Raw genomic sequence first — 26719 nt, 5'->3', positions numbered from 1 at the left:
TCTGTGGAGTGTCTTCATTAGAGGGTTTAGAGATAACCTATTACAGCATCTGGGCTGGGTTTGGGTAATTTTAGGGAGGGTATAAGGAAGTAGAGACTTGCTTTGCATTAGATACTGTCACAAATCAAGGCAATTCTATGACAGGGTATCTCAATAAATCTGATCTACAAGGAAGGCAGATTAATATGGGTTTAGAACTGTATTTGGTAAGGAAGTGAAGCAGCAGTTTGTATTCAGTGAAAGATGTCTGGTATTCCGTGAGGTGCACAGTGATGTTGCTTGAACTGGATGTTCCTGTTGGACTATTTAAATTCTATAGAACAACATGGCTCAGTTGTGAGCATCAGATCAGTATGCAGTAACAGTGAGCCCTAGCTTGAGAACTAGATCAGTTCCTGGCTATCAGGGGCTACTTTAATATTTCTTTCTCAATTGTAAGTCAGACAGAGGTAAAAGGCTCAAGACTATAAGCAGTCTGGTCCTGTACCAATTACGTATTTATCACCCCTCAGCTCCAAATTCACTCAGCACTGGTCTATGATAATGGACTAAACTAAGCATTTTCTTTTTACAGTGAGCACAATGCTAAGCTCTGCCAGGAGAAGGCAATGCAGAGAAATTTTGGGAAGAAGGAGTTTATCTTCTCAGTTCCAGTGCACAACGGCAGTGTTTTGTTTGTTCATACTCCTGTTGCATGGTTGATCAGTGGTGTGGTTGTATGAAGACATCTGGTAGGTACACTTCCTCAGCCATATGCCCAGTGGGAGCAGCCTCAGTGACTGGGCCAGTGGTCACCGTCTCATGGCTCCCCCAACATGAATATTGTATACTCAGATCTCACACTGACAGTGGTGTTCTGACAGATCCTGTGTGCCCACTAACCAGCCACAGCTCAGTTGTACCTCAAAGGTTTGTTTCCCCTTGCCCAGCGACTAAGGATCAGCTCTGGACCAGGCACTTGCTTGGGTATTCTACGTTTACTCTTGCCAGTTCTGTGTTCTCCTCAAGACTCGTTGAAATGCCACATCCTTTTTTATAATGCAATTTTTTAGCAGAAACAAGATAATTCTTTTTAACTGAATCAAGAAATAAAAAAGAGCTTTCTTCTTTAAGTATGTTTTGAAAAATTTAAGGAAAATTATTTTTGTCTCATATGCAAAGTGAAGAATGTGTGAAAGACATTATTTTCATATTTAAGACATGCCTCAGCATGGCATATGAGGCTCTTCCTGACTTGGTCCTTTCCTGCCTCATTTCTTACCACCACCCTATACACAGTCAAATCATTTGCCTGTAATTAATTCACTGAACCTAACATGTTTTCACAGGTTTCTATGCCTTTGTATATACTTTTTCTCTGTCTAGTATATACAAAGACATACTTCCCCTTTCAGGGCTTGGCTGAGTTCCACTTTTTCCTTACTGTACCATCATCTGCCCAGAGAGCAATGACTGTATTTTTAATATTAATAATATTAATATATTATTAAATTAATAATATATTAATATTATTAAAAATAATATTAATATTTTATATTTTATATTTTTATATCTTAAAATTTTAAAATAGTTAATATTTTATTTAATATAAATATTTAATATCTAATATATACAAATAGATCTATATAATATATTTAAAATACTTAATATTTTAAATATTTTATATATTAATATATTTTCAACAATAATATCAACATTACTATATTATTATTATAATATCACAATACTATTATTATTAATAAATATAATAACTATTTTTAAGTATTTTAAATATCAGCTTATACATAGTAAGTGGTCACTAAGTGTGTGTTAAGAAATTACTATGTTAAGGGGCGCACGGGTGGCTCAGTGGGGTTAAGCCTCTGCCTTCGGCTCAGGTCATGATCTCAGGGTCCTGGGATCGAGCCCTGCATCAGGCTCTCTGCTCAGTAGGGAGCCTGCTTCCTCCTCTCTCTCTGCCTGCCTCTCTGCCTACATGTAATCTCTGTCTCTCAAAGAAATAAACAAAATCTTTAAAAAAAAGAAATTACTATTTTAATATCTAAGGCATTAAAATAAAACTATTTAGACATTAAAAAAAATTATGCTTTACCACCTTATATAGAATATGCTGTCAAAAATTTGCCTAGCAATGGCTTGTATGCAGACCCTGGGAGGGCCCTGACTCCACCATCTCAGGTCTTGTCTCACCAGCATCATTGTGGAGAACAAGGTCAGCCCCACCAGGACAGCTGATGGCCCCGCAGCTACACCTGAGATAAGGGGCACAGGACCAGCAGTGGCATAAGGCAGCTCCAGTGCTGGCCAGCAGCTTAGTTTCCAAGGAGGAGGAGGCCATGTCAAGTGGGATTTGCATACTGCAAGGTGCTGTAGATGGAGGTGTGAAGCTGGTGGTGGCCAGCATACCTCTGATGAACATCATGATATGGCTAGATTACACACCTACAATCCTGGGTACTGTGACCGGTCACCCCCTGATGCTGGCTTTGAATCCTTCAGTGCATGCATCATTCGGTTCATCTCTCTGGCTCCGGAAATTCATCTCAGATATTGCCAACAACGTCCTATAGCATTTCAAAATGAAGGGCACAGCCTGTGGAAGCTCCCAAAGCAAGAGCTAGTTTTCTTTCTTTCTTTTTTAACCAGTTTTCTAATGGCAGAGAACTTGACCTCTGATCTCAGCAAGTATGGCAATGATGTGAAGAAGCTGTAGTACACTTCACTTGAGCCAACTTAAATGTACTTGTTTGTCCTCTCGTCCCCACACTGACCTGTTTTCTTAGTAAACTATTGTAACAGCAACAAAAATTACATAAAGCTCACAAAGACATCACAAAAGACAGAATACAAATCCAAATCAACATAAAAAAAATTCAACCTCAAAAATCCCAAGCGTAATGAGCCACATTTTGCTTATCAGGTTCACAAAGATTTAAAAAGAAAATCACAGCAAAGGTGTGGAGAAAAAGTATTTTCTTAAGTTGCTAGAGGTTTCTATTTGGCAGTATCTATGAAAAGCTTAAAAATATACAGAATTTTTGACCCAGCAATTACAATTTTAGGAATTCATCATCTAAGTATACAAAAACATAAGTACATGATATGTTACGTACAAAGTGTCATTTATAACAGTAAACTGTTTGTAATATCCCAAACACCTAATAAGAGGAATCTGATTACTACAGTTATGGCTAGTTATATAATGGGAAATACTGGAGTGATTAAAAGCACATCTATATTATTAACAGAGAAAACCGACTATCTCTGGCAGCAATTAGGTATTAAGAATTTGCTAAAATTCCATTTCTGGGTATATGCTCAAAAGAACTGAAAGAAGAGATTTGAAAAGATATTTGCATATCCACATTTTTAGTAGTGTTACTCACAGTAGCTAAGAGGTTAAAGCAACTCAAGTGTCCATCAATGGGTGAATGGATAAACATAATGCGGTATATACACACTGGAATATTAACCCTAAAAAGGAAGGAAATTCTGACACATGGTACAATATGGATGAACAATGTTGGTTCACCGAGGTTCACCTACGTTGTGTGAAATGATAAGCCAGTCACAAAAAGACAAATCTTGTGTGATCTACTTATATGAGGTATCTAAAGCAGTCAATCATAGAAATAGAGTAGAATGGTAGTTGCTAGGGCCTAGAAGGAGGGGGATCTGGGGTAGTGTCCAACAGGTACAGACTTCCAGTGTTACAAGATGAAAAATTCTAGAGACTGACTGCATAACAATGTGAATATACTTAATCCTACTGAACTGTTCACTACGGAGTAATTAAGACGGTGAATGGTATGTATTTCTTTTTTAAAAGATTTATTTATTTATTTTAGAGAGAGCCAGTGAGCCTGCATTGGGGGTTGGGCAGAGGGAAAGGGAGAGAGAAAATCTCAAACAGACTCCCCGCTGGGCACAGAGTCCAACTTGGGGCTCTATGTCATTACTTGAGATCACAACATGAGCTGAAATTAAAAGTCAGATGCTCAACCAACTAAGCCACCCAGGTACCCCGGTATGCACTTCTTTAAACATAATTTTTTAAAAACTTTCTTAACTAGGGGTCAGCCCCTCAGTGATTCAGTCAGTTAAGTATCCTGACTCTTGATTTTGGCTTAGGTCATGATCACAGGGTCCTGTGATTAAGTCCCATGTGGGGCTCCATGCTCAGTGCGGAGGTGGCTTGAGAGTCTCTCTCTAACTCTGCCCCTCCCTCCCACTCCACTTTCCCTTTCTCTCTCAAATAAATACATAAATCTTTAACAACTTGTTAAACCCTAAGCTGTATGAAAATAATTTGTGGGCAAAAGAATCCACAAAAATGGATAATTTATGAGAATAAATAATTTGAATTTAACTTAAAAAGGATGTTTTATTTGATGTTAGATGACTTTAAAAAAATATACATGTGTTTCAAATTCAAATAGGATTCTCAAAAATAGGTAATGATCGAAGTATTCATTGAGAATTGCTTTTTTATTAAAATTCTTTTTTAAAAAAGATTTTATTTATTTATTTACTTGGGAGAGAGAGGGAGGGAGGGAGGATGGTAGGGGAGGGGCAGAGGGAGAAGGAAAAAATCTCAAGCAAACTCCCCACTGAGTGGAGAGCCTGAAGTGGGGCTTGATCCCAGGACCCTGAGATCATGACCTGAGCTGAAGGCAGATTGATCCACTCAGGTGCCCCTAAAAATTCTTATTTAATTCACAATTTTAAGAGCAAAAAGTACATTAATCACAAGTTAGCCATCACACTCTGTAGAACCTCCAAAAATCATTGGGAATGGACTGACATCAGGCATTTTTAAAGCAAATTACTTAACACTAAAATATGCCTCTCTATTCATTCATAAGAATATAATTTTCTAACATCCATTACTAAAGTGATATCTCTTAATATTTCAACAGAAGTTAAGAGAAAAAACAAAGTATCTATGTATATAACTATGTACTTAAATTGTTTAAAGTAGATTAAATATAATGGGTAACTTGGCAAAAGAGAAAACAGACATGGATTATTTTCCCATTTTATATTATTAATAGTTAAATTATGCCTAGCAGTTGTTACATTCTGTAATAGTTGACACAAACAATCTGTTCATTTTAATTTTAGTTCAGTGATAGTATTTAGTATTTAGTTCAGTGACAGTATTTCTATTATGCAGTATTAATGGCAGTATGATGGAATAGAACTAAAAACTAGAGCCTAGTCTAAACTAAAAAATGCTAAATAAAATAATTTCAAAACACCAAACTCATGAATGAGTGGATTTGCAAAAAGTAAGGGAGGAAGTCATTAGAGGCCAGGACAAAAAAAAATGGGAACAAGAGTCCAGTATGGTAAAGCTGAAGTATTTAGGGGTCTTTGAGGCATGTGTTGATCCAAGGTACGCCTACACCTTCTGTTTTATTTCTATGCATGTTAAAGAATAAAGTCCAAGAAGGACTGGGATTCAGACAGTAGATCCTCTTGCATAAAGCTAGGACCTACATGGGAGAAACCTCAAGGAGAAGGGATCAAGAAAAGAAAAACAAAACAGGAATAATAAAAGAAACAATGCGCTGCCAGGAAAGTTGTCTGGCCTGCCCCTACCTAACTCTGGAAGGGGGCGGGGGAAAGCCTCTTGAGAATTCCTATCTACTATCCAGGTTTTGGGTAAGTCTAGGGCCCAAACTCATGCTATCTGTCTGGCCCAAAGAAACACAAAGGTGAGGGTTGGGGGTCGGGGGATGGGGTAACTGGGTGATGTAATGAGCACTGGGTATTATATAAGACTGATGTGTCACTGAATTCTACCTCTGAAATTGACAATACACTACATGTTAATTAATTAAATTTATATTTTTTAAAAATGAAGTTAGGCTCTATGCTGGGTGTGAAGCCTACTTAAAAAAATATTAATAAAGTAGACCTGTGTTGCCAGTGAACTCAGATGCTTGGTGAAAGAAAATATAAATTATTCCTAGAGGAAGAAACCCTCAATCTTTAACCCATCAGATACTAAATTTATCTGATAAATAATATGAAATACATATATTTAATATGTTTATGAAAATTAAAGAAAAAATTAAGGAGTAAAACTGTTTTAGGGCCACTGAAAGTAAAATGTCAAAGGAAGGATTAACTGCAGACTAAACACAGGTAAAAAGAGAATTAGTAAGCTGGGAAACAGATATGGAGAAATCACCCAGAATGCATCAAAAAGACAAAAAGAGAGGTTGAGAGATATGGAAAATTGAGTGAAACAGATTAACAGGTTTAATTAAAGTATCAGGAGGAAAAGTAGAAAAAAGGTAGATGGAAGCAATATTTAGAAAGATGGTTGAAATTTTTCCAAAAACTACTGAAATATATTAACCTTAGATTTCACAATGAATCATAAGAAGAACAAATAAAAAAATGCTCATCTAGATAAATTACAGTCAAAATACAGGTCATCAAAGGCAAAAAGAAAATCTTATATACAGCCAGAGTGAAAAGACAGATTTCTGGCCATGGAATGACAATTAGGGTGACTGTAATAAATTACCTCTCAACAGCTACACTGGAAACCAGAAGATGGTAGCATCTTACTCTCAAAGTGCTAAGAGAAGGAAAATAAAAAGCCAGTTTTAACCTAGTATTTAATATTTAATAAAATCATTGAAAAACACAGGCAAAGGGAAAACAGTTTCAGATGAACAAAATTTCATTGAAAATATCACTTCATTTGGGGAATGTCTAAGGACGTACTTTAGGAAGAAGACTGAACCAAGAACTATTTAAGATACAAAATAGAATGTGAATTTTCAAGAAACGGCAATTGTGGTATTAAAAAGAAAACCACACGGGAACCTGGTGGCTCAGTTGCTTAAGCATCTGCCCAAAGTCCTAGGATCGAGTCCTGCATTGGGCTCCCTGCTCAGTGGGGAGTTTGCTTCTCTCGCTCCCTCTGTCCCTTCCCTACCTCCCAACCCCTACCCCACTTGTGCTCTCTTGCGCTCTCTAGGAAAAATAAATAAATACAACCTTTAAAAAAATAAAAAAATTTTTAAAAAGAAAAGAAAAAAAACCACAGATCTAAAATGGAGTTACTGATAGTAGGCTATGTTACCAACCCCAGGACTTAGTACCTACTCTAATTACAGTTTCAACCTCCCCCAGAAAAGCAGTCTTAACTGGTCAGTCTGGAATTTCCTGGTCAGCACTGCTGAGGTAATCCTCCTAGTAAGACCCTTTGTCCCCACAGGAAGGTGACCTCACCCAAAATAATCCTTTCTTCTGTTTATAACTTCCTTGTCCTGCATTTAAAAACCTTTCCCTTTCTAGGGGCACCTGGGTGGCTTACTGAATTAGGGGTTTGACTTCAGCTCAGGTCATGATTCCGGAGTTCTGGGATCAAGTCCCAAGTCCGGTTCCCTTCTCAGAGGAAGACTGCTTCTCCCTCTCCTCCCCAGTTGTGCTCTCTCTCACTACTGTCACTCTCTCTCTCAAATAAATAAATAAAATCTTCAAAAAACAAAACAAAAGAAAAGACTTTCCCTTTCTATAGACCTTTGGAGCACTCCTGTATTTGCTAGATGGGATACTGCCCAATACATGAATTAATAAAGACAATTACATCTTTATAATTTACTTGGTTGAATTTGTTATCAATAGTTGGTAAAGTTAAACAAAAACAGGTGTATAAAGTAAAAATGTCCTATATCAAGGATTAACAAAATTCCGAATAACTATCAAATAAGCTGTGATGGGGGGTGACTGCTATTAAAGCATTTTACGATATTAATAGGTATTTTTAAAGATTTTATTTATTTGACAGAGAGACACAGCAAGAGAGGGAATATAAGCAGGGGAAGTGGGAGAGGGAAAAGTAGGCTTCCCACTGAGCAGGGAACCTGATGCAGGGATCAATCCCAGGGCCCTGGGATCATGACCTGAGCTGAAGGGCAATGCCTAATGACTGAGCCACCCATGCGCCCCACAGTATTAATATTTTAAAGATTCTCACTGACATAAGACTCTTTATGTTAAAATCCCAAAATTTACCATTAAGAAAGGAAAACAGAGCTGATAACACAGAAAAAAAACTGCAATGAGAAAAAAAGCCGTTTCAGTTATTTCAAAAAAAAGGCAAAAAAGGAAGAAAGGTCAGATAAATGGTCAAAATAAAAAAATTTAAAAATTCTTAGAATTAAATAATCAAAACACTAAGACTAAGACTTGTGGGATGTAGCCAACACAAGATCCAAATGCTCAAAGACTCAAATGTTAATATCTAGGGAGAGGGGTAAAAGGAAGATTTAAAATAATTAAGTCCAGGGGGTGCCTGGGTAGCTCAGTGGGTTAAGCCTCTGCCTTTGACCCAGGTCATGATCTTGAGGTCCCAGGATGGAGCCCCACATCAAGCTCTCTGCACACCGGGGAGCCTGTTTCCACCCCCTTGCCTGTCTCTGCCTACTTGTGATCACTGTCAGATTTAAAAAAAAAAAAAAAAAAAAAAAAAATCTTAAAAAAAAAAATTTAAGTCCAAAGGAAACAGTAGAAAGAGAAGAACAATAATGGAACTAGAAACTAAACAAAAAATGATGTATTTATTAAATCTTTATCTAAATATTCTTCATGAATATTAACAAGGGTAAAAGTTCTTTAAAAAGAGTAACATAATCAACACACTTCAGGTAAAAATAAGCAAGGAGAAAAGGCACAAATAAACAGCATTCAGAATAAAAAGGGAGACAAAACTACAGATAAAGCAGAGACTATGAAGAAAAGGAAATATTAAGACCTTAGGCAATAAGTTTAGAGTTTAAGGCAAATAGGCTGAAAGTTTTAGAAACTTGTTCCTAGAGAAAATATAAATGAACAAAAATTGATTCAAGAAAAAAAATAAATAATTTGATCCAAGAAGAGACAGAGGAGCTTCTTCTAGGTTGGAGAGATACACTGAGGTGTTGTGTCCCAAGAGCAGCATGAAAACTCTGTAGCACCCTCCCCCACCCCCAGGGCATTTCCTACAAATCTCTTCCATTTGCCTGTTCCTGAGTTTTAGGTTTTTATAATAAACCAGTGATAGTAAAGAAAATGCTTTCCAGAGTTCTGTGAGTTCTTCTAAGCAAGTTACTGAGTCTGAGTGGTGGGTTGTGTAAACTTCTGAATGTGGAGTTGTCTAGGCAGCAATGAGGGTTGCCTGGACACCCCATTTGTAGCTAGTGCCTGAAGTGAAGACCAAACCCCTAAACCTGTGGAGTCTGGTGTTAACTCCAGGTAATCAGTATCACAATTGAACTGAATTGTTGCGTACTCAGTTGCTGTCAAACTGACTGGTGGTAGAAAAGAAAGCAGCTCTTGTTTAGTGTCAGGAAACACCTATCATTCGGTTTCAGAAAATGTAGGATTCACTAGAAAGGCCCAGATTCACAGAAATATGTGATTTGGGAAGAGAAATGATGGAAGTGTGGGGGATTAGAAAACTTTGATTCCTAGGTGGCCTGATGGTCACCAAAGTAATGGAACAGCAGCTAAGAGGTAAGTTATGGAAGTCAAGATTTACCAATGGAATTTATAGATGAATCCAACTCCTGGGAAACTGGTTCATGAGATGCCTGAGGAAATGCAAACCAGTAAGAAAAAAAATGCAATATACAATCCCTTCATTACTGTTATCTATAACAAAAATAAAATTAAGAGAGTGCTGGGTCACACTTGACATTATACCAAGCTGAACTTCAGCTAAGTATCCTTAAGGCTGTCCCAAAAGGGAAAAATTATGTGAGGCCAACAAATAGCATTTCTAAGAGACTTTTGGTCACTCAAGTTTATACTGCAGAGTGGGGCAAAACCAAGAAGCTACTGAAACCAGGGGGTATAATGTGAAGGTGCTATCTCATTTTATAGATCAGTATCAACTTCTTAAAGAACCCTTTTTAAAATGGATTGAGAGAGTAATTCAGGAATGGTATCTTTGTTTTGAAACGCTGCAGGGTGGAAGAGCATGTTTGGGTTGATTTAAGACGCACAGCTAACTATGAGAGGATCACAGGTAGCTATCCATGATCCACACACATAGCAGGTTACTCCTGAAGGAACAGATAGTCTGGTGGACTAGATAAAAGTTTTTGTAAAGTCTGTTTAACCTGAGGAAAGGGGACTGCCTGACTCCCTCTTAAATACCAAGTGGAACATCCTAGATAAAGCAGTTAATAGGTTTCATATGCAAGCTCTGTAGGATTGGCTTTACAGTAACTGGGATACTCACCCACTGAATATGCCCATTACCCAGGTCATGGTAAATTCTAGGGGCCCCTTCTGCATAAATACCTCATGTAACCTTACTGCCACAAAATCAGTCAGAGAAGCCTTCTCAAATTTGCAATCCTGAATGAATTTGCTCCTCATGAATCTTAAAGGTGCCAATAAAAGTATTAAATTAACAAGAATACATGGAGTGGCAGGGGGGAGTCAAGGGACTTTTCCCAGCAGGGTGGAAATCTTGTAAGTTATTAAGAAATAGGGTGAATAAAGCAAATATTGATAGGAGTGAAACAAAGAGGAAAAGGAAAATGAGTGTCAAGTTACTCATTCTAGCAGGGTATAAATCTTTAGATGGTTATTGAAAAATGGGATGAGTAATACAAACATTGATGGGGCTGAAACAAAGTTGTAATAATAATACTCTCTAAGGCTAGATGGACCAAAGGAACCCCTTGTTGGTACCCTTACATTAAAAGATGCCAAACAAGTTGGGTCTATTTACTCCTGTTTGGAGAAATTTCCCCAAATGTGGGAAAGGCAAAGATTATAATGAGAAACCAGACCTGCAATCATCTAGGGCAACAGTCAGGCAGAGTAATCAAAACAAAGATCGACAGGGGCACCTGGGTGGCTCAGTCAGTTCAGAGTCTGACTCTTGGCTGTGGCTAGGGTCATGATCTCAGGCGTCCTGGGATTAAGGCCTGTGGGGCTCCGTGCTCAGCCAGGGAGTCTGCTTGTAGCTGTTCTCTCTCTCTTCCTCTGCCCCTCCCCCACTTGCACACAAGTGCTCACTATCACTAAAATAAATAAACAGATCTTTAAAAAAAAATCTAAAGATTGACAAAAGGGCCAAGTGCTCTTGGCTCACCCCCTTGTGGAAACCCAAAACCTAACGCATAAGAGTGGAGAAAATGGTCAGTGAGAAAAGAGAAGTTTCTGAAATCCTTTATAAAGGAGCCTCATGTACTGTGGTACCCAGACCCTTTAGTGAAGTCATAATGTGGGCTACAATTAGATTGAAAGAACATAAGAGTTTAAAGGTTGAAAGCATTAAAGTTTAAGTTTGGGTAAAAATTACAATGTTTAAATAGGCTTTACCTCAAACTACATATTTAATGCAATCCCTATCAAAACACACTAGCATTTTTTCAGAGAGATAGAATGAACAATCCTACAACTTTTATGGAGCCACAAAAGACTACAAATAGCCGAAGCAGCTCAGAAAAACAAAACTGGAGGCATCATGATTCCAGATTTTAAGCTGTATTACAAAGCTATAGTCATCAAGACAGCGTGGTGCTGGCAGAAAGAAAGACAAACAGATCAATGGAACAGAATAGAAAACCAAGCACTAATCTTCGATAAAGCCATTTGTTGGAGAGACTGTCTTTTTTCCACTAGATACTTTCTTATAGTAACATGCAGTAACACGCAGAAGTAACATGCAGAAGAATGCACAATTAGTAACATTTTAGTAACATGCAGAAGAATGAAACTAACCACTTTCTTATACCATACACAAAAATAATTTCAAAATGGATTAAAGACCTAAATGTGAGATAGGAAATCATCAAAATTCTAGAGGAGAACACAGGCAGCAACCTCTGTGACCTTGGCCACATCAACTTTTTACTGGAGGCAAGGGAAATAAGCAAAGATGAACTATTGGGACTTCCTCAAGATAAATAGCTTCTGCAGAGCAAAGGATGCCTATGGACTGGGAGAAGATATTTGCTAATGACATATCTGATAAAAAGTTAGTATCCAAAATCTATAAAGAACTTATCAAACTCAACAACCAAAAAACAATCAGTTTAAAAATGGGCAGAAGACACAACTAGACACCCTTCCAAAGAAGACATCCAGATGGCTAACAGACACATGACAAGATGCTCAACATCACTCATCTTCAGAGAAATACAAATTGAAACCACCATGTCACCTCACACCAGTCAGAATGGCTAAAATTAACAACACAAGACACAATAGAGGTTGGCGAGGTTGCACTGTTGGTGGGAATGCAAACTGATGCAACAACTGTGGAAAACAGTATGGAGGTTCCTCAAAAAAAGTTAAAAATAAAACTATCCTACAACCCAGCAATTGCTCTACTAGGTATTTACCCAAAGGATAAAAAAATACAAATCCGAATGAATACATATACCATGATGTTTACAGAAGTGTTATCAACAACAGCCAAACTATGGAGTGCTCTAATGTCCATAGACTAAAAATGGACAAAGAGGATGTGGTGTGTACACACACACACACACACACACCACGGAGTATTACTCAGCCATCAAGAAAGTGAAATTTGCCATTTGCAACAATGTGGATGGAGCTAAAGTATATTATGCTAAAGTGAAATAAGTCAGTCAGAACAGACAAATACCATATGATTTCACTCATATGTGGAATTTAATAAAGAAAACAGGTGAGTTTACCAGAAGTGGAGAAGGAAACAAACCATAAGAGACTCTTAACAATACAGAACATACTGAGGGTTGATAAAGGGAGGCAGGTGGGGCATGGGCTAGAGGGTCATGGGTATTAAAGAGGGCACTTGTGTGAGCACTGAGTGTTGTACATAAGTGATGAATCACTGAATTCTACTCTAGAATATGTAAATTACCTAAACTATAAATAAAAAATAAGTAAATAAATAGGCTTTACCTGAATGTTTTATGGCAATGGATATTTTGTATGACTGTATAACACTTCCTCTAGAAGTAAAACAGAAAGCACATAAATTGCCCTTCAAACAATATTAACTGGACATGCCACATGGGAATAAGACTGCCTGAGCCTACACAGTGTACAAAAGTAGCAGGAGTCCTGGTATGGACAAATTCCGCACCATAGCCCTATATGCACAGTGCAGACTGAGGCTATGGCAAAAATTGTGAGCACCTCCCAGTGACGAGTATTAGGATGCTGGAGTAGAGAACTTCTAGACGCAATTACTAGCTTGCTTACTGGACATTAAACTGTTCTTATTAATGAAAGACATGAAATAAACTTGAAATACTCATGATGTCCTAGGTAATGTTGGAGAAACACTCTAAGGAGAAGGAACTGTTTAGATGAATTCCAAAATCAAATGGAGACTGTTGCCTCTTTTCCCACAGGACTGACTCTGAAATGTATAAGAGGCTGCTAGATTCTATTGTCACTTGTAGAATCCTGAAATCTACCTGTACTGTAGCTGAATCTAAGCAGGAACCTAAGGTGTGTCCTTCCAAAGGTAGAAGCATCTGAGTTGAAATAAAAAGGAGGACTAGTGGCTGAGGATAAAGGAAAGAATAAATGAGTTATGCAGTAAGGGAAATACAATATACATTGACACCTCACAAGAGGCTTAAGGTAAGAGATAATATTGTCTCTTACCTCAATTATACCAGATGCCTTCAAAGGTGAAACCATGTATTGCTTAGACCACTACTGCTTTTGGAACCTGATAAGACCAAATGGAAGTTTTCAAACCTGAGTGACGTTAGCCTAGGAAACATTTTCATTCAATAAGAATGATGGACTGAATTGTTAATGACTGAATGGGACTAGTAATGTAACAGCATCTTTTAACTACCAGGGTTCTTTTGCTATATGGGATCCACGGTCAAATACCAGGGGGTAGCCTGTGGTATAGTAAAACACCATAGGTGACAACAATGATGATGGTGATGATGAAGGAGGAGGAGAAGGAGGAAGAGGAGAAAAGGTAGAAGGTGGGGGGCAGGAATGGAGGGAGAAATAAAAAACCTACATAAACTATTAAAGAGACTGATCTGGTACCTTACATCTTCCCAACAAGACCTAACAGTTTACAGACAAGTTCTCTTAAACAGTCATGGAACATATATTTACAACCTTAAAAGAAGTTATCTCTATCTCCCAGAAAAAAAACAGAACATTTTCCAACTCAATGTATAAAGCTAGAATAGCCTTAATACTAAAACCAGAAAAGATAGTACAAGAAATGAACATTATAAGCTAATAAATAAAACACATAGATGCAGGGACACCTGGGTGGCTCAGTGGGTTAAGCCTCTGCCTTCGGCTCAGGTCATAATCCCAGGGTCCTGGGACCGAGCCCCACATTGGGCTCTCTGCTCAGTGGGGAGCCTGCTTCCCCCCTCCTCTGCCTGCCTTTCTGCCTACTTGTGATCTCTGTCTGTCAAATAAATAAATAAATAAAATCTTTTTAAAAACCACACACACATAGATGAAAAAAAATTCTAATAGAAGTACTAGCCAACCATCGCTTCTCGGCCTTTTGGCTAAGATCAAGTGTAGAAGTACTAGCCAACCACATCAAGTCATATTTAAAAAATAATAATGCATCATAACCAAGTAATGTTTATCTCAGGAATACAGGGATGGATTTTCACCTTAGGCGATCAAAAGAAGAAAAACATGATCATCTTATTTGATGTAGAAAGAGCATCCAATAAAATACAATAGGAATTCATGATTTTTAAAAACTTGAACAAACTAGGAATAAAAGTTACTTCTTTGGGCCACCTGGGTAGTGGTACAGTGGGATAAGCCTCTGCCTTCGGCTCAGGTCGTGATCTCAGGGTCCTGGGATTGAGCCCTACACTGCCTACTTGTGATCTCTCTCTGTCAAATAAATAAATTTTTTTTAATCTTTTTTTTTTTTTTTTAGATTTTATTTATTTATTTGACAGATGGAGACCACAAGTAGGCAGAGAGGCAGACAGAGAGAGAGGGTGAAGCAGGCTCCCCACTGAGCAGAGAGCCTGATGTGGGACTTGATCCCAGGACCCTGAGATCATGACCTGAGCCGAAAGCAATGGCTTAACCTACTGAGCCACCCAGGCACCCTAAAAAAAAGTCATTAAAAACAAAAAACGGAACTTCTTAAACCTAGTATAAGGTACTTACCAAAAACACTACAGAAAATGTTATACAACAGTAAAACATTAAGTGTTCTCTTCAGTGGCACCTAGGTTGGTTACACATCCACCTCTTGGTTTCTGCTCAGGTCATAGTCTCTGGGTTGTGAGACTGAGGCCAACCCCTAACCTCGTGCTTGTGCTGGACATGGAGCCTGCTTGAGGTTCTTCTTCCCCTCTTCCTCTGCCCCTCCCGCCATGCACTCTCTCTTAATAAACAAAATATAAACAAACAAACAAACAAACAAAAAAATGTGTTCTTTTTAAAATCAGGAAAAAGACAAGGATGCCTGCTACTATAAATTCTATTCTATATTGTACTGGAGAGCCTAGTATATAGTAAGGCAAGAAAAAGAAATAAAAGGTGAGAAATATTGGAATAGAAGAAACAAAACTGTCATTATTTGTAATTACTACTGTAAAACTTTACTGAGAGACATTAAACAAGACCCTTAGAGCAGAGAGATACAGCATTTTCATGGAAGGGAAAAGTCAATATTTTAAATATGTCATTGTCCTCATATTAGATTTGACTCAACTCTAATAAAAAGAAGGTAGTGGTTATTATCTGTAGCACAGCATTATCTAGGTTATAAAGTTCTAATGATGGTATGGCTTTGAAGGATTAATGATTCTGAAGGCTCTCTTTCAGCTAAGTGCTAAAATGATGTCATTATTTTGTATTGTAATATACATATAGACACGTGAAAAATGTATATTTAATAAAATAGTCTACTTCTTGGGTAAAAAAATAAGGTAATGAGGGAACCATCCTACCAGATGCCAAGACTTACTTTTAAAGCTACAGTAATTTAGTAGAGGGACAAAAAGACTGGCAGAATAAACTGAAGTACACCAGAAATATACCCTCACATACAGGAACTTCTACATGACATTAATGGTATTCCTGCTCAGAAGAAGAAAAAAGAGGTCTATCCAATGACTAGGATAACTAGTTGGAGATATTTCTAAAATATTAAATTTGATCTCTTCCCTACAACAAGGAAAAATCGATTAAAAAAATCAATTTCTTATGACTAAGGCCATAAATGCTAAATATAACTTTAAAACATTAAGAAAAAAATGTCTATTTTTATGATCTCTGAATAGAGAATTTCTGAAACAGAAAGTTAAGTTGTAAGTTAAAAGACCGATAAATTCAAATTCATGAAAGTGATCTTTTCTGATTTGGGGTCCTGGAAAAGAGCCTCTACCTCCTGGGTGCATTCTCTACTTAAAATTTCTAGCTAGTTACCACCACAAAGTGAGTGTGATATACACACTCTCTAAATAGCAGATTGAATCTGTTTAAATGGGCTATGGACCAGAATTTCAAATCAGTCTAGAAGGACAGTTTTAATCACTAAAACCCTTCTATTCTGATTTACTTTAGGTTTTCACGGTAATTGTTTAGCACTTACAATGTTTTTAAATTTTATGGCATAGCTGCATTAGTGAATAAGAACAGGAGTACTGGGTGTTATTAAAACCCCCTTAACAGGGTAAGAATGAAGGAGGGCACCAGATACAAATCAACATAATGACTCTTATTTTATTCATTTAAATGAAACTTTTTTCTCTAATGGGAAAGACATTGCCAGTATTAAAATCTGCATTTATACAGAGCTTTCATTTTATACTCTATAGATATTTAACATGATCCCTTTGTAACAGATTGGTAGAGTGAGTTAATAATTTAAAAAGAAATATTGAGACAGATAAGGAAAGGTGAAGTGCAGAGCCCAATACAGTTAACATGGCGATTAAATGCTCTGTAGAAAGACAGATCCAAGCCCCATTCTTAACTCTACAACACTACCTAATGTGATCTCAGGAAGGTTATTTGGCTTCCCTGAGCCTCAACTTCCCTTAAATAAAATACAGATAAGAGCAATAACTCATTGTTGAAGAGAGAAGCATAGCCAATTTGTAACAGTGATTTCAGTGAATGGTTATAAAATTACCATATGAAGCTTTCTTTTGTAGGACACTTAAAATGTGTGTGTGTGTGCACGCGTGCGCACAGAAAGAGAGAGAGAGTCCTATAACTTCAGGATTCACCATTGTTCTTGGGATAAAACCAAATTACCAAAAAATCCCACAAAAAACACCTTATTTAGTACAAAAACATGTTCATGCTTCTTCATTTGAAAGTGAATTAAACTGGCAGATATTAATCAACTATAACTTTTCAACAGCTTCCATGAACTGCCTGGGATAAGCTAATCAAAAGCAGAAAGATGAGAGCTCAGGACAGACCATATGCAGTGAGACATATAGTGCTTTTCAAAAGAGAAAGTGTGACAATGAAAGGGTTTTTTGCTAAGAAAAAAAAAAAAGCCCTAACATGCATATAAAAAAACATTTATTAGGCTCTCAACCCTGTAACAGATGCCTTATTTAATCTAACAAAGCTATACTTTAAATGCAGTAATATGGTGGACCCATGCAACTTAAAATATACATAATATTTTATTTATTTATTTGACAGAGAGATAGAGAGCACAAGTAGGCAGAGCAGCAGGCAGAGGTAGAGGGAGAAGCAGGCTGTCCACTGAGCAGGAAGCCCGATGTGGGACTCAATCCCAGGACCCTGGGATCATGACCTGAGCCAAAGGCAGCTGCTCAACCAAGTGAGCCACCCAGGCGCCCCCTAAAATATACATAATTTATAGAGGATTGTGTAGGACTAATTAAAATAAATAATAATTACAATAAATGAGCTATCGTTTAGTGCCAATTATACCCAAAGTAGGCTGTAGTTTTCTTAGTTAACCTTCACAATAAATCAGTGAGAGAGAAGGAAAAAATCCTGTTATCCCCATAAAGATGAATTAACTGACACTCAGGAAGATCATATAACTTGGCTATGGTTACAGTTAGTAATGCGACAGAGATCTGAATCTAGGATTGTTATGACTTAAAAACCGATATTCCTTCTGGTCCAAACTGCTTCTCTAGGCAGAGCTAAAACTGAACCAAATGACCTTGAAGATCCTTTGTTAATCTAGGACTGAAATTATTTTTTCTCACAGGTTAATACACCTGAGGGTATCTAGTTCCACACCCTGTCCCCTTCCAGCAACTCTCTAACCCCCTACCCCATATGCTGTTTTCAGGGAAAAAAGCAAGCAAGAAAGAAACAGGAAGAGAGAATTACTAAGTCACATGTTTTAGATACAAACGAGTGACCTGCAGGTAATGATAAACCCTAAGAGAGTAAGAGCAAGAGGAAAAGAAAATTTCGACTGGTCATTAGAGAACTTCCTGACAACAAAAATAGAGACATCACAACACATTATCAAAGAACATTTCGTAGGATAAACTGAAGAAAATACAACCTCGTGAAGGGCTGTCAACACACAAATAGTGTCAACATACACACAAGATGGGGAAGTACAAATATAGCCTACTTGGCTCAGCCTCACTTCTAATTTAAAACAGAAAAGAAAAAAAGGGAAGTGGTAAAATAAGCTTGATGGCAGCCATCAGGAGACTGCACTACAATTCTGCTAGCCTAAATACAAGTTAGCAAAAAGCTAACCCAAATATTTGTGCCACATTTTTCAAAGAACCTATCGATGTGCAGCAACCATTTTATATTTTCCTTCAACTCGCTATCCGTTAAGACAGAGCATCTCTATTTTCTCTGCAAAATCATGTTCAGGTTGGAGCCAGTGCTCTAAGTTTAAGCTCAACATTAGCCATCATAAATGCTTTCATCAAATAAAACCCAAATTCTGTTAAGTTTCTTAAGTATGTGCTGGGAGAACATTGAATGAGAAACATCACAAAGATAACTTCCTTTTGGGAATAAAAGCAAAATAAAACAAAAACACCCCACATAACTCTACTAGAACTGTTAGACTCAAGAGAGCCACAACTAGTGATATCTCCCACAGGCAAAGGTCCAAAATTGACTGCCTTAGGAAGCTTCAGAGTCAACAATTTCATTTATGCCTTTCCAATGTCAACTGAGTTTTGGTGGGAACCTTTACTCATCTGCAAAAAATAAGACAGCTACATGTTCTTGGTACTAACATCATTCTCTCACTTCCATTATGAAAACAAGTATGTTTCTTTTATTATGATTATGTACTACCTGGAAAAAAGGGCCTATTTTCATTAAAAAATAAATACACTCAAGTCAGCCAGATTCAGGCTTTTGTATACTTTTCCTGTTTTTCTTCATAGCCACGGACACCTCAAAGAGAAGTAATATCTTAGCCTCTGGTCCCACCTAAAACAGGTGTTCCTTTTACACAAAACAGAAGACCTCTGACCATTAATTATTTGGTTCTAGTAATATATCCCATGGAAATGCAATAGTTGGGATTCATGTGCACTTTTCTGGGGGAGACTTAACATCCAGGGAGGACCTACCTTGTGAGTAGAGAAGGATCTGCATCTCTAAAAGAACACAGGTAAACACCTGCACGAGGTTCTCCAATCCCAGAAGCTCGAAGGCCTCTCGAAGAGGGTAATCAGAAAGGGGGAGTTCACTGGGCCCAGGTCTCTGGCAGATGACGGGTTCATAAACACCATAAAATTTCAGTGATCTCCCTGGAGGTGGAAGGGGTACCTCGTAGAGAATGTTATGGATGTAGCTCTCAAGTGGCAAGGGTGGCGGCTGCTGGGAGGTTACTGCTTTATAAAGCTGGATGAGGAACTTCTTGCAGGCCTGCATGAAAGGCAGTGGTGTGATCAAGCATATACTTTTTGAAACATACAGCGTGTCTCTGCTGATGTCATAGGAGTTGTACCGCTGGAGTTTCAAAAGGGAAGTGGTGTCTCCCTCATCAATACTGCTGGCCAGCGAATCCATGCTGCAGGAGGACGAAGCGTACACACTGCTGTAATGCTCGGCATTGTGCATCTGGTAGAGCGTCTGCATGGCTGTGCAGATCTGCTTACTGGTAACTTCTTCGTAAAAAGTCAGAACAAAACCATAGGTACGAGAGCCATCTTCCCGGGTAATTATAAATGAGTGGAACTGAGGATCTTTATTGTCAGTCTGAGTTCTGAAAGATAGCCCTTTAGGCATGCACAACTGTGGAGGAAAGGGGGAAAAGGATCAGAATGCAGTACACAAGTAACTTCAAACTAGAAAAAATGTTTGTTGTTTTTAACACAACAGGTCTCCAAAGGACACAGAGGTTTTATCCATATTTAATATTATTAGCAGCAGCCTTAAGTTAGAAATACAATTTAAGTTCCTCATTGACACACTGATAAAACTATTTTTTAAAAGAAATATATACAAGGAGAACCATCTTTACTGTGTATTACATTCAGGTCTGACTAAGAATGGAAAGATCTTTAACTTGTTCCCAGTAAACCTCTTACTCAAGCCTCTGACCTTCAGCACCGCATGTGACTTCCCTGAGCCTGACTTTATCAATGACTTGAAGGCAAAATATTCCAAGACACTTTACAAATACTTAAATATAAGTACCATTTTTTGAGCAACGATGTTAATATTTCAGAGAAATGTGGAAGTACACGAAGGCTCATTTGATAAATTGAAAAAAAGAAGAATAAAAACAAGAGTATCATTTTCACTTTTTTTTTTTTTTGTCGGAGAGGGAGAGAAAGCGAGAGAGAAACAAGCGGGGGGAGTGGGAAGAGGAAGAAATAGGCTTCCCACCAAGCAGGGAGCCTGATGCAGGGCTTGATCCCAGGACGGAGCTGAAGGCAGATGCTTAACAACTGAGCCACCCAAGTGCCCCTCATTTCCACTATTTTGAACAATATGAAACTTGATCTTAGAAAGAGAAACTTTAAAAATGGAATGATTTTTGGATTTACTGAAGAAGAAGAGTATAAACAAAGACATTTTAGGTTGGTTCCAGTAGGTATTATGCTTTAGGTCTTGGTAACGACCTAGGATTCAGTCAAACTTGGAAACAAAAACCTGAGGAGCTGAAGATGCCATCTTTAAGATTCTTAAGATGCAATTTGAATTCATGTTTTAAAACATTTAAAATAAAAGAAATTTAAAAAATTATAGAAAATCTGAAATATCCTAAAGGAAAAAAACTTGTAATTTAACTATACTAACATAATGATCATTATTAATTTTTATAGTTCTATTTTTGTACTGTAATATGCTTTCTGCATAGAAATAATTTTACCACAGTTATTACATTTTTCTTGTTCAGACTTAACAATCAATCTGATGTGAAATTTAGTTGTTCTCCCCATGTTACTAAGAAAATGAAATTCATCTTAAAGTCACATGTCCATCATTCAAACTGTCAACAAACACTTATTAAGTGTCTTTTTATGAGCCAGACCTTATGATGGTGGTACAGGTTAGAAAGACAGACATACATGTTCCTTCTCCTATGGAGCTTCCAGTCCAGTAAGGACAGCAGATGACTAAAAAAATAATGAACTGTAAATAAAGGATGGGAAGTGCTATGATAGCGTAAATGCAGAATGCCATGGGAAAAACATCACAGGATGACATCACTTAAAAAAGAAGGAGCTACCAGAAAAAAATAAAAGTCTAAGTGGAAACCTGAAGATGAGTATAGGTGTTAGTGAGATGAAGAGAAGGCAGAGAGTCTGACACATGTGCAGAAGCCCACAAGACAGAACATGAAGGTCTGAGGAAGTGACACATGTTTTCTGAGGGTAGGAACAGAATGCAAGATGAGGGGAGGTTATCCTACACTGTTGGTAGGGATGCAAGCTGGTGCAGCCACTCTGGAAAACAGTACGGACGTTCTTCAGAAAGTTGAAAATAGAGCTACCCTATGACCCAGCAATTGCACTACTGGGAATTTATGCCAAAGATACAAACATAGTGATCCAAAGGGGCACACGCACCCCAATGTTTAAAGACCATGGATGGCTCACTGAAAGTGTCTACACCCAGGACTGGAAAACTTGTTTTGTAAAAAGCCAGCTAATAAATATTTTAGTCTCTGCAGGCCTTAAAATGTTAGTCACAGCTACACAGCACTACCACTGTAGTGTAAAAGCAGCCACTGACAATACATAAAAGAATGGGCATGACTTTGTTCCAACAAAACTATATTTATAAATTTGGATTTGGCCGAAGGGCTAGTTTGCCCACTCCTGGTCTAGTCAAGTAAAATGTAATGAAGGTAACAAGTAACAAATGAGTGACTTTTCAGGCTATAAAGGCAATACAACTTCCATCTCTCTCTCTCTCTCTGGTCACAGACACTAGGAGCTCTGAGCCAACATGTAAGAAATGTAACTAACCTGAAGCTACCAAGCTAGAGACTACATGGTCTCTAGATCACACAGAGACAGGATTCCCTAATGATGTTCCCAGCCCTGGAGATATATTATGAGTGAGTGAACCTTCAGATGACTCCAGTCTTTACCCTTTGAGCCACTCTTAACTGATACTCAGTAGAGCAGAGGGGTTACGTTGCTAAACCTACCCAAATTGCAGATTTGTAAGCTAAGTTAATAGTTTTGTTGTTTTAAATCAAGAGTCAACAAACTTGGAACACCTGGGTGACTCAGTTAAGTGGCTGCCTTCGGCTCAGGTCATGATCCCAGCGTCCTGGGATCAAGGTCCTTGATCAAGGTCCCAGGACACTGGGATCAAGTCCTCAGATCGGGCTCCTTGCTCAGCAGGGAGCTTGGTTCTCCCTCTACCTGCCTGTGCAGTCTCTCTCTCTCTCTCTCTCTCTCAAATAAATAAATAAAATATTTTTTTTAAAAAGAGTCAAAAAACTTTAGGGCTTAGGTCAAATCCAATCTGCCACCTGTTTTTGTAAATAAAATTTTATTGGAACACAATAGTGCTCATCCATTTAAGGACTGTCCGTGTCTATTTTTGCACTACAGCCCCAGAGATGAATGAGTAACTGACAGAGATGGTATGGCCTAAAAAATGCCTCAACTATTTATTACCTGGCCTTTTTTTTTTTAAGATTTTATTTTTATTTATTTGACAGAGAGATCACAAGTAGGCAGAGAGGCAGGCGGGGTGGGGGGCGTGAGGTGGGGGGGAGAGAAGCAGACTCCCTGTGAGCAGAGAGCCCAATGCAGGGCTCCATTCCATAATCTGAGCCGAAGGCAGAGGCTTACACCACTGAGCCACCCAGGCATCTTATTACCTGGCCTTTTATTTAAAAAAAAAAAAAAAAAAAAAAAAAATTGCTAACCCACAGCCCATGTTTTAAGCCTCTTAAATAGTACATACTAGGGTGGTCTGCTATATAGCAATAGGTAATGGAGACACTCCCTTACTTTAAGTTTGCACATAAATACTATCTTAAAGAACCTTCATTTATCATTCCATAAAAAATACTGTTTTCATCCTATAAATGCCATTAAAATGTCACTTTTCCTCTAGAAAGTCTTTAGAGAAGGGGCAAGAAATGAAAGTCTTGGACTGCTGTATACAAATGCTACATTATAAAATGGTACACATTACTAGTTCCTCTATTTAGTTTGGATCTCTAGATTGTAAATGACTCAAGGACTAGTGCTATAGTGCTATGACTGTAAACATGTAAGAGTACCAAACACAGAACAATACACTATTTGGGGCCATAAATGGTGACTGATAATAGATATAAAAAGCAAAAACCATGAAGGCTACTATTATTAGGTTAGAGAAAATGTCTTTGTATTTCATATCACTGAATATGAGGCCTAGAAATAACTAAGGTAGCTTTACATAATTATTTTTATATATGCTGAAAAGAATTAAACTACTATGTATATCTGGATAGAATAAGACACACAGAATAAAACACACAAATACTTGAATTTGTTAGAGGAAAATTGTTTTTCCTAATCTTGGGAATAGCTGTGTAAGGAAAGGTCATAGCAGGACCTTTTCATAGTCATATCTTCACATTAAAACTGCTTTCATTATAACAGGAGGAGATCCTCTGGTGATTTAGGACTAAAACCTCATCTGACACATCTACTATAGCCAATAAAGATTATAGGAAGAAGCTCTGAATCCCTCTTGCTCCAAGCTATGCTCAAATATTTATTTGGGATAGTGCATGCCATATATATATTTGTTGAATGAATAAATAAACAAATGAACAAGAAAACAAACAAAAACAACAGCTAGGGGTAGGTAGGATCAGATTTAGCTCCTCTCTTGGGTAAGCCTATAGTTTTCTTCTTACACGTAGTAGGCAATACAGAAATGTGGTGACCTCCAAAGTAAAAATAAAGATTTGATTTAATTGATAGGCTTTCCTGACATCATAAACCACAAAATTACAGCTTCAACTGCTTTTGCACAGCTGCCAAATATTCCCTTAAGGTTTTGTAGCTTTCTTGAGCATGCATTCAAACATTTACAGGAAAAGCTTGCCAAAAGTTGTGCTCAAAGTAAAGAATGACTTTCTATGCTACAGATAACAGATGTAAGAATTCTTAAATTCTCTTCCTACAAATCCAAAAAAGAAAGAATTAAATTTCTAATCTGGGAACTATGACTTGGAAAATGCTACTGCCTTTTCATTTTTAAAAGTAGGAATTCTTGTATGAATTGTCAGGTTTATTTTTCAGAAAACCTGAGACATAAATAAAGATTTGTTCACTAGGGTATTCAACAATCTCTTTTTATCCCTAATACTGTCTTTTACTTTTACTCCCCTCTCCAACCCACTCTCCTACAATAAAACAACTGAACATTTAGGGTTGTCATTGTTTACCTGACTGCCACTTGTAATCTGATTATTTTAGTGAAAGTAAGCTCACAGTGCTGTGTATCCCCATCCTTGAGTGACTACATGTCCTTATTATCTCTCTGGACTATTTCAGGTGGTTTGGCTAGAATTTTTACAATTCCTTTTTCCATCTCCTATAGTGTTATGACTTCTATGCCTTCTCTTATTATACAAATGAAAGATAAATTATAGGTCTGTTTGTTCCTCCTTACTCCTCCCTTCATTCCCTCTCTCCCTCCTTTTTCCTTTAATAAATATTTATGTCATAATATTACATTAGATCTTGGTAATTTAAAAGACAAATATGGAAATAATCTCTTCAAAAAGTTCACAGTCTGGTAAAAAAGACAAACACACAACCAATAAAATAATGTGATATATAATATAAAATGGTGCTGAATTTAAAACAGGGAAGACTCTAGTGACTAAAAAACTTCCAACAACATATTCTATGTGTGAAGACTGTGATGAGGCCAAAATCACAATCTCTTGCTTTGAAAAATCAAACATATGGTGGTAGAGAAAAAAAACCTCAGTTCCAAAATATTGATAGGCATAAGGACTGACAAGATTTTTAAGTAAAAGTTACAGAGTTCTACACCTTGAAGAATAACTCCAGCTCCAACATATAACATCTAGTTTTAATCTAGTAAAGTGAGAACTTCTTAGTCTGTTTCATAGTTGTAATAGCTGTGAAGCCACTTGAGACAGTAAAATGCGAAATAAAGATAAATTCTAAAAATAAAATATACATTATAAAATATTATAAAGTATCTATATTATAAATTATAAAATAATGTTATAAAATAACGTGATCAATGCTACTGCAGGATATGTTCAAGACATTATAGAAATTGAGAAGAGAGAGCACCTAACTACTCCTGCTTAAGATGGTTAGCAGAGGAAGTAACGCCTGAAAAGACAAAGACGGGAAGGGGAAGTATTGTAAGTAAGCAAACATTCTTTTCATTTATTCAGTGACTTCAGCCTCTGCCATGTCTGAAAGTAGGGATACAGCAACGAATAAGAGAGTGGGCCTGTCTTCACCATGCTTACATTACAGCAGGAGACACAGAGCTGATAACTACCTACATAATCAATTACTTACTTGCAACCATGATAGGTTGCAAGGTACAAGGAGGTACAAAAAGGTACAAGGAGCTAACAGGTCCTAAGAGAACCTGAAGGGAACTGACAATGGTAGAAAGGTGGTCAGGGATGCCTCTCTGAAAAAACTGTGTTTAAAATGAAACCTGAAGGGTCAGTAAGAATTCAGCAGGGGAAAGAGAAGTAGAAGAGGCTTCCCAAGAGAAGTGTTCACAGAAGAAGCAGCGTTAGTGTGAAGAATGGAAAGGATAGGAGCAGAAGTCCAGTAAGAGACTTTGAGGGTTTGGACTAAGGTGGGTGTATAAAAACAGAGAGAAGTAGATAGATAACTGATTGCACAAAGGAGAAGTTAAGAAAATGAGAACTTTCAACGATAATGCCAGATTTTCAGCTTAGGCAACTAGGTAGGTGGCTGTACCATTCACTGACCAAGGCTGGTGGGAAGACTGTGAGTTCAATTTTGGACATGCTAAGTTTGAGATGTCTGTGACTATTCTAGCTGCAAAGATAAGAAAACTGGGCTCCCCTGGTAATGGCTGGATTAAAGCCTCATTCCTATGGTTTCATTGTGGGACAAGAAATTAAACTTGGATGAAAATGAGGTCTTATTTCATTCTAATGTCAAAACTATTAATCTAATTAAGGGTGATCCATCTAAAATTCAAGTACTTGCTGAGTCTGTTCCTGCTCAATGAAGAACCAGCTTCTCCCTCTTCTCCTGCCCCTCCACCCTGCTCATGCCCTTCTTTCTCACTCTTTCAAATA

At 37.6% G+C, this 26719-nt stretch overlaps 1 protein-coding gene across 6 annotated transcripts in view; it reads right to left on the bottom strand.

Annotated features, from left to right (window-relative positions):
• The window catches only part of DENND5B (DENN domain containing 5B), a 184878-nt gene that overhangs the window by 82893 nt on the left and 75266 nt on the right, over positions 1-26719 (bottom strand). For all 6 annotated transcript variants that reach the window (XR_014314193.1, XM_082740656.1, XM_082740655.1 and 3 more), the window contains one exon: positions 19545-20211. Coding sequence is in view for 5 of the 6 variants with exons in the window: in XM_082740656.1 (XP_082596782.1) it covers positions 19545-20211 (667 nt within the window). In the remaining variant the exon portion in view is untranslated. The remainder of the gene's footprint in view (positions 1-19544; positions 20212-26719) is intronic.

Source organism: Mustela nivalis (assembly GCF_964662115.1).
Source record: "Mustela nivalis genome assembly, chromosome: 7".
Taxonomy (NCBI): Eukaryota; Metazoa; Chordata; class Mammalia; order Carnivora; family Mustelidae; genus Mustela; species Mustela nivalis.
This window is presented reverse-complemented; position numbering and strand designations above follow the sequence as displayed.